Below are 15,835 nucleotides of genomic sequence, written 5' to 3'. Positions count from 1 at the left end.
TATCAGCACGTTGCTGTAATAGGCTGCATGCTAAGAGAGGCCGCAGCACAAATCTTAGTGCTGCTGGCAGGCTGTGAAGCTTGGCTTGGCTCCAAGGCTAGGGACACGCTCGGTGTCTTGGAGGTCACAGAGCCATTTTCTTGGGTGGCAGGAGGGCACATGGGAGCAGGGCCTAGCAGTAGCCCCTGGCTTAGCAAACTGGCTGAGAAAGGGCAAGTCTGGCACTGGGGTCAGGGCACCGCATCCCAGACCTGTAAGGTGAATGGGGCAGAGAATGAACTCCTAGACAGTGAGTGGCTCAAAGTGACTGTGAGGAAGAAGGAGCAAGGTCTGAGTCCTGTGCGATAGGCAAAAGGAGCATGCCCCGCAGCTGCTGTTTGAGGCAGGCATGGAGACAAGATGTGCACCAGCCATTCTGTAGCCGCCCTTCTCTTCCATCATGTGCATCGGCTTTTCATTTGTGAGGATGCTGCTCAAGCTGGAAACTGCATCAGAGCATTTCAGCATAGAGAATAAGAAGGACTCTGTATGTTTGAAGATCAGTGCTAAAGGCTCTGATTATTGCTCATTTTAAGACATTTAAGAGCGAGCAGGAGTGAACACAGCAGCAGAAATCAACTCTTGCAGGAGAAAGGTTGCATCTGAGAGCCTGGTGCTTGTGTTTCTCTGGTTTTGGTGGCAGAGGTCAGGAGGGGTATCCATCTCATTGCAAGAGATTTCAGCTTTGTGGGTGTGTAGAAGCTTGTATTCAACAGTGAAGGTTGAACGAATACTCGCAATAAATAATGGGAATTATGCTGTATGATCCATCTGAAGTACTGCATGTATTTGGTTTTGATTTGAGAAAGTTGATCTACATTTTCTCCTTGTCAATCACTTTAATGTTAAGAAGCTGATGAGGGAAACAAGTTTTAGGTTACTGTTGAAAGCTAAGCAAGCCGGGGTAGTGAAGCCATTACAAGAGAGGATGCATGACTAGTAACATGCTGAAGCTGCCTGCACCCCCCAGCCCGACCGAACACCAACCGATACCTAGTCCAACCCCGCAGTGCCCTGGCCCTTCCGGCTAACTCTCAGTTCCATCGTGGGCACGACGTGCTGTGGTATGGAATAGCTCTTTGGCTAGTCTGGGTCAGGTGTCCTGTCTCTGCTTCCTCCCGGCTTCCCCTCCTCCCTGGCAGAGCATGAGGCTCACAAAGTCCTTGCTCAGTCTGTAAACATTTGAGCAGTAACTGAAACCATCGGTGTTATCAGCACCGTTCCCAGGCCAAAAGTCAAAAACACAGCGCTGCACCAGCTCCTAAGAGGGAGAAAAAATGGCTGCTACTGCTGAACCCAGGACACCTTGAAGGACCTCAAGTCTTCCAGTGCTATTGCATGTGCCTTACTAAATAATAATGCAGATTATAACGTGATGGATGTTAAAAGTTTTTGAAAGGTAACAGAGATTGTTAGGGAGGCTGGGAATGGGTCTTGTAGAAGAGAAGTTTCTCTCTTAGCCTTGAAAGTGTTCCCCGAGAAAGGCTTGCGTTCAGCCTCATGGCTTTTGGGTCTTTCTCTGTCCCCTCTGAAGGAGGCAAACCGTCTCTTACCTGGGAAGATAAAAATGAGATTCACTCATTTTAAAACTATCTGTTTTAAAAAGAGATTGGATTGGCTGTGGCTTTTGTTCTTCCGTATTGTTTAGATGAGCGTTTTAAAGTGCTTTCATTTCTTGTCGGCTTGGGCTTCAGCAGAGAGCTGTGCCTGCGGAACAGCTTGTCTGCGAGAGGCCTGGATCTGAAGGGTGCTGCAACGATCTGCACACTGCAGTAACAAAGTAGATTTGGGGGAAAGCTAGCATATAGTATGTGTGTGTGCTGTGTACTCCAGCCAACACCATGAGGAATTTAATGAGTACTGGGGAGAAAACAAACAAGTTTGTGTATTTGATGTTGCAGTTGCGTTGAAAAGTACCGTGTAGGTCTGAGTATTTGGCATTCATGGTGTGCATCAGGACAGAAATAGTAACAGGGCAGGCTGAGACGTCAGCAGCATTGTGCTGCCCAAGCCATGCACATGTATCAAAAGACGTCAAGTGGGAGAAGGAGCTTTGGGGTGATGTTAAAGTGAAGGGGACACACAAGTAGATCCCCATCACGTCTTTTAATTTCCCATATGTTCCTCTGCGTGTCAAATGATGACAATTATGGCTGAAGAACTGATGGGAAAAAATGACAGGGAAAACAGGTGATGCTCAAGGAGGAGGAATTAAAATGAACTTAAAATTGTCTGTTTGTGCCATCCCCATTGCACTGAATACTATCATTGGGCTCAAAAGCATACTCGGTGGCAGCTTGAAAAGAACGAGTGGGGAGGGGGTTCGGAGCTGGAGCTGAGCACCTTGTGGCAGTAGGTTTTGATTAGCCTGAACACCTCAGGAGAGCTCCTTGAAAGAGACTTGTATAATTTGTTAAGGTACTGACAACAGGACAAAGAGGTTGACAAGAAGCAAAGGCTGCCTCTTGCCCTCCCTGCTGTGTTGGCTCGAGTGCTTGTGCAGGCATGGGGGAAATGGGCTGGGGACCGGTGAGGGAAGAGGAGCTTCGTGATCCCAGGTAGATTAGAGTCATAGAATAGAATCACAGAATGGACGAGGTTGGAAAAGACCTTTAAGATCATCAAGTCCAGCCGTCATTTACAGAATCATGTTTTACTTCCTGGAATGTCTGGGGAATGGTGTTCCGTTCAGTAAAAACTCGAACACATAGGTTGATAGTGTTTCACAATTCAATGGATGGATAGTTTTTCCCTTCCCACCTTTCTTGATGTATGGTATCAAGAATAGGAACCACTGAGAAGGATGCTTGCTGTACCTTGTATGTATTGTATTACCATGCGGTAACATGACATAACTGATTTGTCAATTATAAGCATCCTGTTCAAAATGACTTTCATGCTGGACATACGCTGTTGTCTGAAAAGCACAGTAGATACTTGTTGATAACAGTGGTGTAAAGTGTTAACCATCCTTTCTTTCTCTCTTTCCTAAAGCTTGTACAATGAGGACAGAAACCTGCTGCGTGCTAGAGAGAGAGAGAGACGAATTAGGGAGGCTCAGCAGGAGAAAAACAAGCTCCCTGAGAAGCCTCCCATCTTTGCAGCACCCTATAAGGTAATGGTGGGGTTGGTGTGGTGGAGGGAGAGGAGGAAAGATGGTGGGAGCGTAAGAGCAGGGCTGTGGCTTCTGCAGATGGTGTAGCAGACTTGAGTATGATACGTGCAGAACCAGCATCTTCGCATCTGCTTAACTTAAACTCATCAGAGTGTGTGTTTAAAGCTCTGAAGATGGTGCAAGCGCAGTAAGGTCTTTGGGTTGGGCAGACTGATTTGGGGGCTACTTCCTGTAGTTTGGGAGTTTGAGAGAGAGCACCCAAGAGCAGCTTGGCTGCCTGTCTGAGGGCAGCTGTGATAGAAACAAACGGGTCTGATGTTAGTGTTCCTGAAGGCTGCAGGCGCACCTACAAGTTTGGCTCAGAAGAACTAATAGTGAGTAGAGCAGTCCCAGTTGCTTTGGAGGGACTGCACTGCAGGATCAAGATGAGCTTGCGTAACTTTGCTTGTGGTGATACGTGGTGATGAAATTAAGATCCTGAAGAATCTCTCTTACGGAGCTGAATGTCTCGAAATTGAGGGTCCATGCTTTTTCCATTTCTGCCTCTATTCTTCTTTTGCAGACTCATAAAGGAGATGACTTGTCAAACCGAATTCGGAACGTGCTGGGCAATTATGAGGATGTCATGGGGCTCATTATCTCCAAACCCCAGTGGAATTTCTTCGGGATTCACGGAGTTCGTCCTCCGGTCTCACCTGAAGATGAAAGTCAGGGCAGCTCAGACATTAACCTGAGCAGCAACACTCGGCCTTCCTCTCAGACTTTTCCCACAGCTTTGCCTTCAAAAACGAGTGTGATGCTGCAGAAACCAGCTGCCTGTGTGAGACAAATGGATGTCCAAGATCAGGCAAGTTCTGGTTTACGTGGCTATATGCAGGTTATGCTGCATTTAATTTCCATGTTTAGGTTGTTTGGATTTCAATTACACTATTATTAGATGCAGGCTAACAAGGAATTGCTGTCAGCAACTCCAGATTTTTGAAGACTCCTTCATTAGAAGATATCAACAGTCTGTTCCCCCAGAACACAAACCCGATTGCTCCTTCAGGCAGACAAACCAGTGATTTTTTCTTTTTCTCCGGAGCTCTTTGAACACAAGAAGGAGGTCCATGCATTTAGTTTTAGATTGAGCAAAATAATGCATCTCGGAGTTAGAAAAGCATGTAAACTCTTTAAAGAATGTTTTATTTCCTCCAGGCACCCAGGCAGGAACAGGAGAGTGCAACCGTTGTTTACTGAGCATTTTGATGTAGAATGCTTGCATTGCCAGGAGCCTTCAGTGTCAGCTGAAGAAAGCAAGCGTAGAAGTTCATGGAAATGGTTTGATTTGTTTTCAAACCTGCAGTGAGGGTGGTGGCAGGCTGGAGCTGCTGTCTTGTCTTGTCTTGCCTGTGAGTGGGGCTTCTGGGTTGACGCTGGGCCAGAAGCAGGAGAGTGCCTGGAGGTACGGCATCGCTTCAGTGACATAACTTTAGCGTTGCCTTGGAAAGGAGAGGAGTGGACCTGAGTGGGTTAAGTGTGCTTGTGAAATCGTCCACAAAGGACTTGGCTGCATGCAAACTGCTGGTTAAACTGGGGCTCACAGAGGACCTGAAATAGCACCCAGACATGGTTTTGTTTGTCGTGAAATGTAGAAGGGAACCTTAATGCTGGAAGCAATGGCAAGCAGACGTACTTTAGCTTTGCTTTGCTGGAATTATAAGAGTCTTGCTCCATTACAGTCAAGAACGAAGTTGGTGGGAGGGGAGATGTAGGATGTGTTGCTTGTTTCTGCTCCTCCTGCCCTGCTAAGCCCACCCGGCTGGCTACCTGAAGCTAGAACAAAACTTGAACAAGTGCATCCCCAAACACACATTTAACAGCTGCTGCAGTGTGCGGTGCCTTGTTAGTGCAGCACTGGAACCAAGTTTCTTCTCTTTCCACAAAGACAGTCAGATAGGAAGGTTTTTTAAAGTTGGCTTTCTTTTGCAGTTTTCTTTGAGTTTCCTTTTGCCTTCTCTCTCTTCCACTTTTTGTCTTGTGTGTTGTGGCCATTGTGGTTTTGATGAAATGAGGTGAATTTTCTGCGCTAAAAATGGTGTGTCTCGCAGTAATTATTAAGCCTCTGTGAAAATTAATTAATTACATCAACAAAGATTTTGCGACTAGATAAAAAAAGTCCCTTTTTAAGCTTCTGCTTTAAATGTTATTGAGCCTAATACAAAAATAGCACCAAGGGAAACCTAAGGGTGTGCAAGTATTCCCACACTAAAGTCAGGGAAGGGATACTCAGCCTTAAAACCACACGTTTATACATGCAGATGGCACATCGGAATCCTTTGGGCTTTCAAGTGTGAGTGTTTTGGGTCAGCCTTGGAACTGGCTTCCCCTGCTTGTTCCTGCATCCCCACCAGTAACGACAGTGCAAGGTTTGCTTGTGACTTCAGGGTTTTCTGAAGGAGCCCACGTGTGGGCAGGGAGGTTGGCATGGTAGCAGACAATAGCTGTTTGGCTTTTCCCTTGCTAGGTGAAATCAGGTTCACCTAAGTGCTTGGTGGTGCCAGATCTGAACAAGATGCATTCTGTTAGAAGGGGTGGATGCTGATAAAACCTGTGGGTTAGAAATGAAAATGTGGCTTTATGCCCCTGAGAGCTGTTGAGGTTCATAAGTTCCAACAGCATGTCCTGCACTTCAAAACCAAGTCATCACTTTCTGTTGTTTCCAGTCTGTTTAGCTGTAAGCAATGCAACACCCCTGCTCCATAGTTGAGAGTACTGAGGCAAACCCGGTGCCTTGGGCTAGGTTCGTGTATGCGAGAAAATGGAGCATCATGACACAATCTTACTTGTTGGAGTGCTTTCTAGGTAGCAAAGCATACATAGAGTGCTTTGCTGGTGGCATAGCATACATTGATTACATGTTTTTCTTTTCAGAATTATTTTTGTTTTGACTCCTCCTCCCTGGTTCCCACTTAGAGCAAAAAGCTCAGAAGCAGAGTCCTGCTTTCAGTGATTCTGCTGGCAGCTGAGTGTTTACCTTGAGGCTGCTGGTTTAGGTGGGATTACTTCATAGCGCTTCCTTTTATGCCTTCTACCCGAGCAGAGCCTTACTCACGGTAAGGTTCGTGCTTACTGCTGGCTGAGATCAGTACAAGACAAATCTAAATGATGAGCTCACGGGCATGATAATGTTGTTAGCATTGCTGTCTAATTGGTCTTAGTTTGTATTTCTCTGTGCGTGTGTCCCCATGTCTTTTCTCTAGCGTGTCTGAACAGCTGTTATTCATGGGGAGACAGCAGTGACGCGTTGAGTGGGTACTGTTTGCAGGGTTATAAGGGAACCTGTCTGTCTGCAAAATAAACCATGAGCTGCTTGAGGTGGAAGAGCTTTTTGATTGCCCTCGTAGGAAAGGGTAGACATTCCCCATGCATCCAACACTTGTGGAATCGGTGAGTGGATGAAAGAAAGAGATCTGTCGAACAAGTGCACAGTGTCTGCAGCAAGCTATAAACATCTCTTAAAAACATGCTTAAGGACCACCCATGCTGATAGCTTGCTTGCAGGGTGGTGCCTGCCTGGCTAGAAATTATTTTAATCCCAGGTGTATTCACACAGGCTTCCTATTTGTTCCAGTAAATGCTCTCCTGAATAGGGAACTAGGAATGGTTGCTTCAGCTTCCCCCAAAGCAGCTTTGTCACCACATCCTCTAAAACCAGGTGGCTGGAGTAAGCCATGCTTCAGATGGTTGGACCTGTCTTTGTATCAGAGATGTCTTTTAATCTCTTTCGTGGTAATGGAACATTTAAAAATCCTTGGCAGAGAATCTGCTTTGGTGTCTGGTGTCCCTTAAGATAGCCTGCAAAATCCTGTATGGATTTCTGTGTTTATGTGTTTGTTTTGATCAAGTTGATTCTAGCTTCAAATTCTGTCAGGCTTTTTCCATACACAGCAGAACATTATTGCATCCATAATCAACATTATTAGAGGCTTGGTTAAAATACATACAGTCTCTTTTGTTGGCTGGGTCATTTTGGAAGCGTGCCCTATGTGTGTGCATCTTGCATCTATCGGTAGTATTAGAGGGTACATTCTTAGCACAGAAATGCAGGTGGAAAATGACTTTGAAGAGTAAGTTAGTGTGTTATTCCTAGCGTGACTTGTGTGTGAATAGAGAGCCCATCCAATATGCAAGATCTCCTCCAGCTCTGAGCTAGCGAAGCACGTACGGATGAAGCGAGGACAGGATGGTAGGTTTTGGTCTGATCTTGCCCCGCCTGTTCTTTTCAAGCTAACTCTTCATTCATGCATATGCAGTTTTGTGATCCCCATTGCATTCAAGTGGCAGAAGCCCATGCAGTTAACATGGAAAAATAAATTTATAACCAAGTATTTATATTAAAATATACTATTAAATTGGAAGCAGCTGTAAATGCGAAACTTTTTTAGCAGCCTGAAGAGGTGACCTTCTCTGCTGAGAGTTGATAGCTGCAGTGGCAAAGCTCTCATTAGGAAACAAAGAAAACTGACAGCACAGTGAAGGGCATGGAACTCAAATTGGCTTTTCTTATCCTGCTCGCTTGGGTTTTCTCAGTGCTAATAACTTAGCCTGAAACCAGGCAAAGAGCAGTAGCTGGTATTCTTGAGCCACACACACACATTGCGAGTCCATTTCAATTAGGAGGAGATAGCAGGCAACTTAGGAAATGCGTGCATGCTCTAGCTATTCTTGACCTACACTGCCTGCGTATCTACAGGCGCCAGATTCACCTGAGGTGAAAGGCACTGAGAAGCAGCACAGCGCTGATTTGTGTCAGAGGCGCAGCTCTACATGGGCTGTGACAACAGAGGCATACAGAGAAGCAGTCAGGTGGGAATTACTGAAATAAGAAGGAGCAGAAAGGTCTTCAGCACCTTCATGCTTGTCTGAAATGCAGCCCTTCTCCCTTCCAGTTAATATCTGCTTCCAGACCTCCTGTCCTCATCTTTGCACAGTCTATATGCTGTTACCGCCACTGGCCTTGGTTGAGGTCACACATCTCAGCGGTGCTGCTCAGTGACTTCTGAAATAATGCATAGCCAGCTCTCTTGGGGATGATTTTTTTGGCAGCCTGCTTGAATCCGTTCTGCCACAGACAAGGCAGGCTGTTTAAACATCAGGGAGCAAGCTTCAGCCCCCTACTTCCACATGCGAGAGCTGTGTGGTCCTTCAGCTCCATTTGGCGCATGTGGCAGAGTGGAATAAAAATGTGTGCTGTAATTTCTAATGGAATACGTTTTCTGAAAAGAAGCAGCCTTAGACGCTCTTCAACCATTACCCAAAAAGAGCGCTGCTTATTCCTTGTAGTGTCTATGGGAAACCCTTCTTTTCAAAAAGATGCCCAGTTTTTGAGGTTCCCAGCTTTGGTGAGTGTTGACTGCATTGTGCAGAGAGGAGAAAGCTGGGCTTTTGCAAATATTCTGTCAATGCTTCTCGTGCTTTCCCCTTCTGCCTCCAGCTATCACAGTGAGACCAAGGAGCAGGCTAGTGGTCCCTGCTGTGCTGTGTGGCTGTAACTGAGGCTGCCAGAAAAGAGCGCAGTGGCGGGCAGGTTGATGCTGCCCCTGTCTGGAGTTACTGCCTGCTTGGGGCACTGCCCTGCTTCTGGTTGATGGGTGGGTGTCTGGCCCCCATATCGTGGCCAGTGGGGCATCTCATTTGTGTACCAGGTGGTTCCTCAAGCAATTTAGTTTGGTTTGGGGTGATTCTTATTATCCCGAGTTCCTTGTTCAGCTCTCTCTAGTGTGTCTAAGAGATCTCTGTAGGCCTCAGGGCATGTGCTTATGAAAGTGTGTGCGGTTTTTGGAATTGCCTGTGAAGAGAGGACTTGGAGGTATTTCTGAGAGTTTTGTCATGCAGCTGCTGTGCACTTGAATAGAATGCCTGTGCATTTCTTAAATTGTTTTCTAAATGAAAATCTCCCTCCCTTCTTTTGCCCGTGTGTGCACCTGTGCATTTGTGCAAGCCTGTTGTAGTAAAGGCAGACTAGTTCCTCCCCATGTTGCTCTAAGCCGGCGGTGCGTTCAAGGTTTTATCCTGAACTGCACAAGTTAGTCATACTGCTTTTCAACTTTTCTAATCACAGGTGGTGTTCCCTTGAGTCCAGGAACTGGCATTTAAGGGTCTGGTGGGTTATTCTTCCACTTACAGTCACCTTTACCTTGCCTTCTCCAAGCTTAGGGCTTTATACTGGCTTCTTATGCTGCTGAGTGCACGTGGGTGCATAGAAGAACGCAAGTTATGAAACAAGGGGAATCCTGTCAGCTGAACAAGCACCACTGTTTAATGAACTTTCTTTCACTTTCATTCCTTCTCATCTTTATTAGAATATAGCTTCTACTAAAGACTTGAAAACCACAGGCTTTGTAGAATTAACTGCCCTTCTGATGGGGCTTTTTAGCCTTTTATTATTAATGGACTTCATGGCATTTGTAGAAGAGTTGGTAAGCAAATATTTAATGAGTGCATCTGTTTATCTCGGTAAACAAACAAGCTCATGCTGCTTCCTTCTTTCTATTTCCTTGTAGCGAATCTTCCGCTGTGACGCCCAAGCCGTTAATGAAATTTTGAAGGTAGGTGCTCTTAAATAATAGATCTACATATTTGTATTTTGTACACATCAAAGGGGGGGGGGGGAGGAATATTACTGTGTGCATGGCGCTGCTGCTGGGCTATGCTTCTCCGTCACTGTAATTATAGTACATCTGCGCAAAGCTAAGCCAGCTCTAACGCAAACCTGTCTCTTCAACCTGTGTCAGAGATGGCTTTGTGGGCAGTGCACGGGCTCCCAGTACTCAGCTGGGTCTGAGTACATGTGACCCTTTAGCTGAGCACAGAGTGAAAATAAGATAAGTGTTCCAGGAAAGGCAGTGAGGGTGGCAGGCCATATGAATTCATTTATTTATGGGAGTATTACACTCTTCATGATTGAAACTTAATAGGGAGACAAGAAAAGTCTGTCTTGTGTGATTTCAACCAAATGTTTCTGAATTTCTGAGCCCCAGCTTCCCCAAAGGCTTTGTCTAGATTAACCCCCATTAAGGTGTTTTAGCATATGTTCAAGAGAAAGATCATTGTCTGTGCTAGGCTGTTCACGTGTTGCAGTGCAAGCCAAAGCTGTAGCCCAGTCATCTGTGTCCAGCTGTGGTGCCAGAAGAGGCAGGTTGGAGGTTGATCCCTACCTCATGGCTGTGGTCTATGTGCTCTGCTCTCACCTGGACCATGGCTTAGCCCAACAAGCTGGTAGCTGGGTGAGAGTTAGGGCAGGGCAGCAGTGCAGAAAGGCTCCTAAAGACACATCCTATCAGGCAGTCTCTATCTTTGGTTTGAAACCATGTCTTGGAGCTCTGCAACAACGGCATCTTGGTCAGTCAGAGCAGAAGCCAGTGTTTCAGGTAGAATAGCATGAGGAATGGCTGGCAGTCAGAGCTCCCTGGCTGACCCCCTTGAGTTTTGAAAAGCCTTTCAGAGTGTTTTTGCTGTAAGGGGATATAGGAACTTCCCATAATAAGAAGCTCCTGAACTTTGAAACAGTCCAGAGCTACTCATATACAGGTTTTATGTACTTTTCCCTTTATTAATTGTGATAGCCTAATCCTGCAAACATAGGAAGTATTTTAACTCTCTACAAGCTTCAGTGAGATTGCTGCTAATTGGGCAATGCAAGTACGCTTGGAGAAAAGGAGCAAGTCCTCATGATGGTCTGGCTTGCTGAGCTCAAAGAGGGCTTCTTGCTGTGGTATTGCCTCTTGGGTTTACGAGGGGGTCAGCTTTGTTTTTGTACATGAATATAAAGCTCTTAAAGGTAAAACTTCAGCTGCCTGTATCAGCAAAAATACTGTAACCCACTTCTGTCATTCGCTTTCCAGGAAATGATCCAACCATGGCCACCTCTTCTGACAGATATTCCTACTCCTACTGCTGCAGAGCCTTCCAAATTTCCATTACCAACAAAGGTAAACACCTTCTTTTTGCCAAGGCTTTTGATAAATTAGAAGAGAGCTTTCCAGCTTTTGCACATATTTTCATCTGATTTTGTCCTCCTTTCATAGGTAAGGGCTTTTAGGAGAGAATTATCTTTAGAAGTCAGAATGGATTTTGAATTGTGTAACGGTTACTTGCAATGCATCATTTTACTTGAGTGATCAGATTTTGCTTCTGAATAACTTTTTTGGAGTGTGCTATATGGTAACATAATTATCTTTAGTCTTATATTTTGAGCAAGCTTTGTATTTTTAGACTTGTAAGATGTTTGACGGGGGATGAATAAATGATGTTTCAATGACTTACATAATCGTGGGCTTCAAATGTGACTGCTTTTCAGAAGTATTTGAAGCATCTCATTTTGTTAACAACCAAAGCATGTTTTGGTTAACAGAAACATTCGCTATGTTCAATGGAAGTGTTTGGCAGCTCTTTTAATTTCTTTTTTTAGTATTGGGCTAGCAGCCGTAGCACATACCATTTCTGTCCATGCTAAGCTGCGTCAGGACAGCTTAGACTGCTGGACGCTTCAAAGTTATTCTTTGACAAGTTGCTCAAAGTATCGGTTACAGTAACAAACACAAGGAACTCAGATCACTGATACAGTGCTATTGAGTGATGATGTATTTGAGTCTCAATTTGCACTTTCTGCTTTCTCTCTAGGAGTCGCAGCATGTTGGATGTGTAGCACAGAATCAGAGTAAGTAGAAATCCAAAAGCAGGCGCACTGTTATATGTATATTGACAGATAGTTTTGTGTGTCATACATTGAGAATATCAAACGTTTACATTGATTAAGGGACATGATTTCCTGTGCTTTGCTAAACGTTGATGAATTTAGAAATTGCTGAAGAGACTATAGACATTCCTTTCCTAGAAATTAAGGCAGCAGTTCAGCAGAGAACAAACAGGATTTCATTAGGAAGCCCCATTTGGAGTGATAAATAATCTCAATGGCAATCAGTTACGTCCTAGAAGGAAGTGACTTTCTAATCTGATGCTCAGAGACCATAGGGTAAAATACGCTACAGGTGATTCAAATAAACCCAACCGATTCTTTTTTGCTTTACAGGACAGTATGCTGGACCTTCAGATACATTGCCTCGTTCTCAGACACCAACATCGTAAGTAACCAGACTCAGTTACCATCTCTACTGTGCAGTTACTTAAAAGAACGTGAAACTTGTTAAAATCTGGTTTACTTGATGATTCTGAAGAGTATGGTTTTATCGGTCTGATTTTTTCCAAGGAAATTTCAGTGCAGGGAATTTTTCACCAACAGAAACATTACTGTTTCATGATAGAATAGTAGAATTCTTTTGGTTGGAAGAGACCTTTAAGATCAAGTCCAGCCGTTAGCCAGAGGCTGCCAAGTCCGCCACTGCGCTGTGTCATGGTTGTAATGACTGTGTTAAAAACGAAACAAACCCCCCAGCTATTAAAGTACCAGACTGAAGGGGGTCTTGTTTGCTCTGTTAACCTGCAGCTACTTAACATCTTGTCACTTACTGCTTGCTACTTGAGCTACAGCTTTTTTCCGTAGCTTTTTTTAACAGAATGTGTATGTTTCTGCTTCTCTTTATATAGTTCTTCTTTCTCCTATCATGTATTCTGTCAGAAGAAGGCTTCTGAAAATTTGACTCTCAGTGTAAGATGTTTATGCATAATGGCTACAAAAGTTTGACAAGGCTGGGAAGGAGTGCTGACTAATGAATTAATTGCTCCAATAGGAAATTTGAAGTTGGCGCATAAGTAACTTGGTACTGTCCTTGTAGCTGACAGTGGTTACCTATTAATTAGGTTAATTAGAGAAACGGCTTGAAAGTAGTTTTGTGGGGGCTGCCATTAACCTGTCCGGGTTAACCTGTCCAGATGGCAGCACTGATAGGTTCTGAGCCCCGAGTAACAGACAGAAATCTTTCCATGTCTGGAAGACTAAGGGGCCTGTGTGCAACGCGACTGCTGAACTGTTAAATGCCTATCAGTTCATGTGATACGTAAAGATCTCATATTACTCCATACTGTGTTGTTCCGTGGAAGGCTGCAAGCTACAGGCTACAGAGCTTGGTTTCCTTATCACGAACAATTTAATTAAAACCCCAAACAAAACTGAGCCAGTCCCAAATGAGGAAGAGCACCTCTCCACCTTGGCTGAGACTGTAGAGTCTTGCACTCAAGCTCTGTAAGGTCTGTGAAATTCAACGCCTTTTGTGCTGTTCCAACATCCTGCAGAGGAGCCTCCCCTGGCTGGTACTGTGGGATAGTGTCCTGCTGAGTAGTTAGCTGCTGCTTTAATCCGTTCTTTCTTTTGCTGCTCCTTCTTCCACCCCAGCCTGCTCCTCCTGAATGACTTCTGGGAATTTTCTTTGCACTATTAAGCATAGTCGTTGCAGCTGCTCCAGGCTCTGCCTTCCTCCCCAGACAATCTTTTTCAGCTCTTCTCAGCTGCCTGTGAAACTCCCTTTTGAGCTTCAGTCAGTTTTCCAGGCAGCAGAGCCAGAAGGGACTTTGACTGTAGACAAGAATCTGAAAATACTCCTTTCTTAGCGCAGAGGACCAGAATTGTAACTTTGGCACGGTACATACCTCTGTCCTTCGCCAACATCCCCTCTCTGCTCAGTGTCTCTGGCGGCTCTTCAGAGCCAGTGTACCCGCAGTCGGCAAAGACAGTTGAAGCGGGAGGAAGAGGGTGGCTTAGGCCAATGTCCAAAATGGAGTCAGGAAAGATTTCCCCAGGGACTTCCTCTACACCTTTCCCTTGAACCCATGCATCCCTTCTTTTTTGTTTTTTGTGTTCACTCGCACAACAGGGCTTGCTTTCTTTGCTGTTTAACGCACACGTGACTGAAAATTCAGCTGCCTGGAGTAGCTTGCGTTACCAAGTGGAGCTGGCTGAAAACAAACAGCGCCTGTGCTGCTTAGTTAGAAGCTGAAATCCCAGCGCATTTGTGTGCCCAAATTAAGCATTCAGCTTTACAGAGCACGCAAGGGTTTCCCAGATGGCTTTCGTTCTTGTATACAGCCCTAAGTTAGCACCTGGCAGTGCTGGAATGGAAGAGCCCTTCTTTTAAAGGGGGAAATGTCGCACTCATTTGTGGTGATGCATCTTTAACCCAGCTGGCAGGGAAGGACCAGCCTTTGCTTTCACTGGGGTTGTTTTGCAAGCGATGCTGATTTTAGCGGTCCTTCTCTCACTAAGAGAGCTTTTCTATAGCTTTGGAGGGCGATTGATGGAGTGTATCTAAGCTGCAAAAGAACAGGTCCTGCGAATGAAAACTTGGTGTCTGTTTGTCAAGTCATGAGCTAATTAAGGCATTATAATTGCTGAAGCAGATTTATTGTCTTTAACGAAGCTATTTAAGAATTTGTTGAAACCTTGTTTTGGGGAAACCGGCTTTGTCTGTCCTTGCAGAAATAGGACTTCTTTGAAGTTTTAGTGTTTAGTTGGGGCTCTTCAGCCTGGAGAAGAGAAGGCTGCGTGGAGACCTTATAGCAGCCTTCCAGTATCTGAAGGGGGCCTACAGGGATGCTGGGGAGGGACTCGTCATTAGGGGCTGTAGTGACAGGACAAGGAGTAACGGGTTAAAACTTAAACAGGCAAAGTTTAGATTGGATATAAGCAGGAAGTTGTTTCCTGTTAGGGTGGTGAGGCTCTGGAATAGGTTGTCCAGGGAGGTTGTGAATGCTCCATCCCTGGCCCTTGGCATTTACTTACGTATGTATGGTAGAAGACTTGAGCAGCAAAAAGAGAGCCCTTGTGACAGAAGAAGTATTTACAGCCCCTGAGAGCAGAGAGCATGAGCGCGCACAGCTTCTGGTGCACAGATGATGCTTTCTGTCCCTTGGGGACTGAGTGCAGCCCAATAGCATGCCAGTCTCTTCATGTACAAGGATGAGACTTCTCGCACCCTGTGCTGCTGTGTTAGTGTGCTAGATAAACTTAAGCGAGGAGCATTCCCCTCACAGAACTTCATCTTTGTTGTGTGTAGATGGATGTCAGGCAATGATACTGACGTCCTTTTCAAAATGTCCCGAGATTAGTTGAAAAGTACAATAAAATGTTCCTAGATTGTGTGTTATCATTTTATCATTCATTCAGGTAATGACAGGGTTTAGCAGATAGAGAATGCCAAACGTTCATAAAGAATGTGGGAGGTTGGATTCTTTTGGCAAGCACAAACCGAGTCATTTTCAGCGTCTGGTGCTTGAAAGTGCGTCTGCCTTGGCTGATACTTATCTTCTGGTTGTCTTTCAGAGCGCTGCTCCAGGAAGACCTGCAAGTCAGTGATAGCGAAGTCAGTGATAGCGAAGACAGTGATGACAACCAAGTCAGTTTTAGATATTTTGTACACCAGGCACGCAGACATCGCTTTAAATCATCACGCCTTGTTGCGTTGTTCCGAACGCCTTAAGCTAACCTTTACTCTCATTCTCTTCCTTTTTTGTGAACAAACCAGGTTGCTGACAATCCACTTGCTCCTTCAAGGTACAGATTTGTTCTCGAACTAGTAGCTAGACTAAATAAGGAGGGAAAAACAAACTGTTTTTTAATAGAGGGGGTGGATGGGTAAGGGTTCCTGGTTTCTCCTGTAGATACAGGATTTGGTTTCTAGCTGCCCGAAGCTGCTGTTGAAAATTGGCGTTAGTTGTGTGGGGTTTTACAGAAAGCTCCAATGAGAA

At 45.0% G+C, this 15,835-nt stretch overlaps 1 protein-coding gene across 1 annotated transcript in view; it reads left to right on the top strand.

The window, feature by feature from the left end:
- Positions 1-2,875: 2,875 nt before the first annotated feature.
- Positions 2,876-15,835, top strand: part of LOC136006292 (AF4/FMR2 family member 1-like) — a 28,861-nt gene continuing 15,901 nt past the window's right edge. Inside the window, exons 1-9 of the mRNA XM_065664331.1 lie at positions 2,876-2,880; positions 3,034-3,154; positions 3,717-4,001; positions 9,700-9,744; positions 11,041-11,127; positions 11,819-11,855; positions 12,228-12,279; positions 15,411-15,483; positions 15,613-15,641. Coding sequence (XP_065520403.1) covers positions 2,876-2,880; positions 3,034-3,154; positions 3,717-4,001; positions 9,700-9,744; positions 11,041-11,127; positions 11,819-11,855; positions 12,228-12,279; positions 15,411-15,483; positions 15,613-15,641 — 734 coding nt within the window. The remainder of the gene's footprint in view (positions 2,881-3,033; positions 3,155-3,716; positions 4,002-9,699; positions 9,745-11,040; positions 11,128-11,818; positions 11,856-12,227; positions 12,280-15,410; positions 15,484-15,612; positions 15,642-15,835) is intronic.

The sequence above is a fragment of the Lathamus discolor genome, chromosome 1 (assembly GCF_037157495.1).
Source record: "Lathamus discolor isolate bLatDis1 chromosome 1, bLatDis1.hap1, whole genome shotgun sequence".
NCBI lineage: Eukaryota > Metazoa > Chordata > Aves > Psittaciformes > Psittacidae > Lathamus > Lathamus discolor.
Note: the sequence above shows the minus strand (reverse complement) of the source record. Positions and strands in the feature narration are given on the sequence as shown.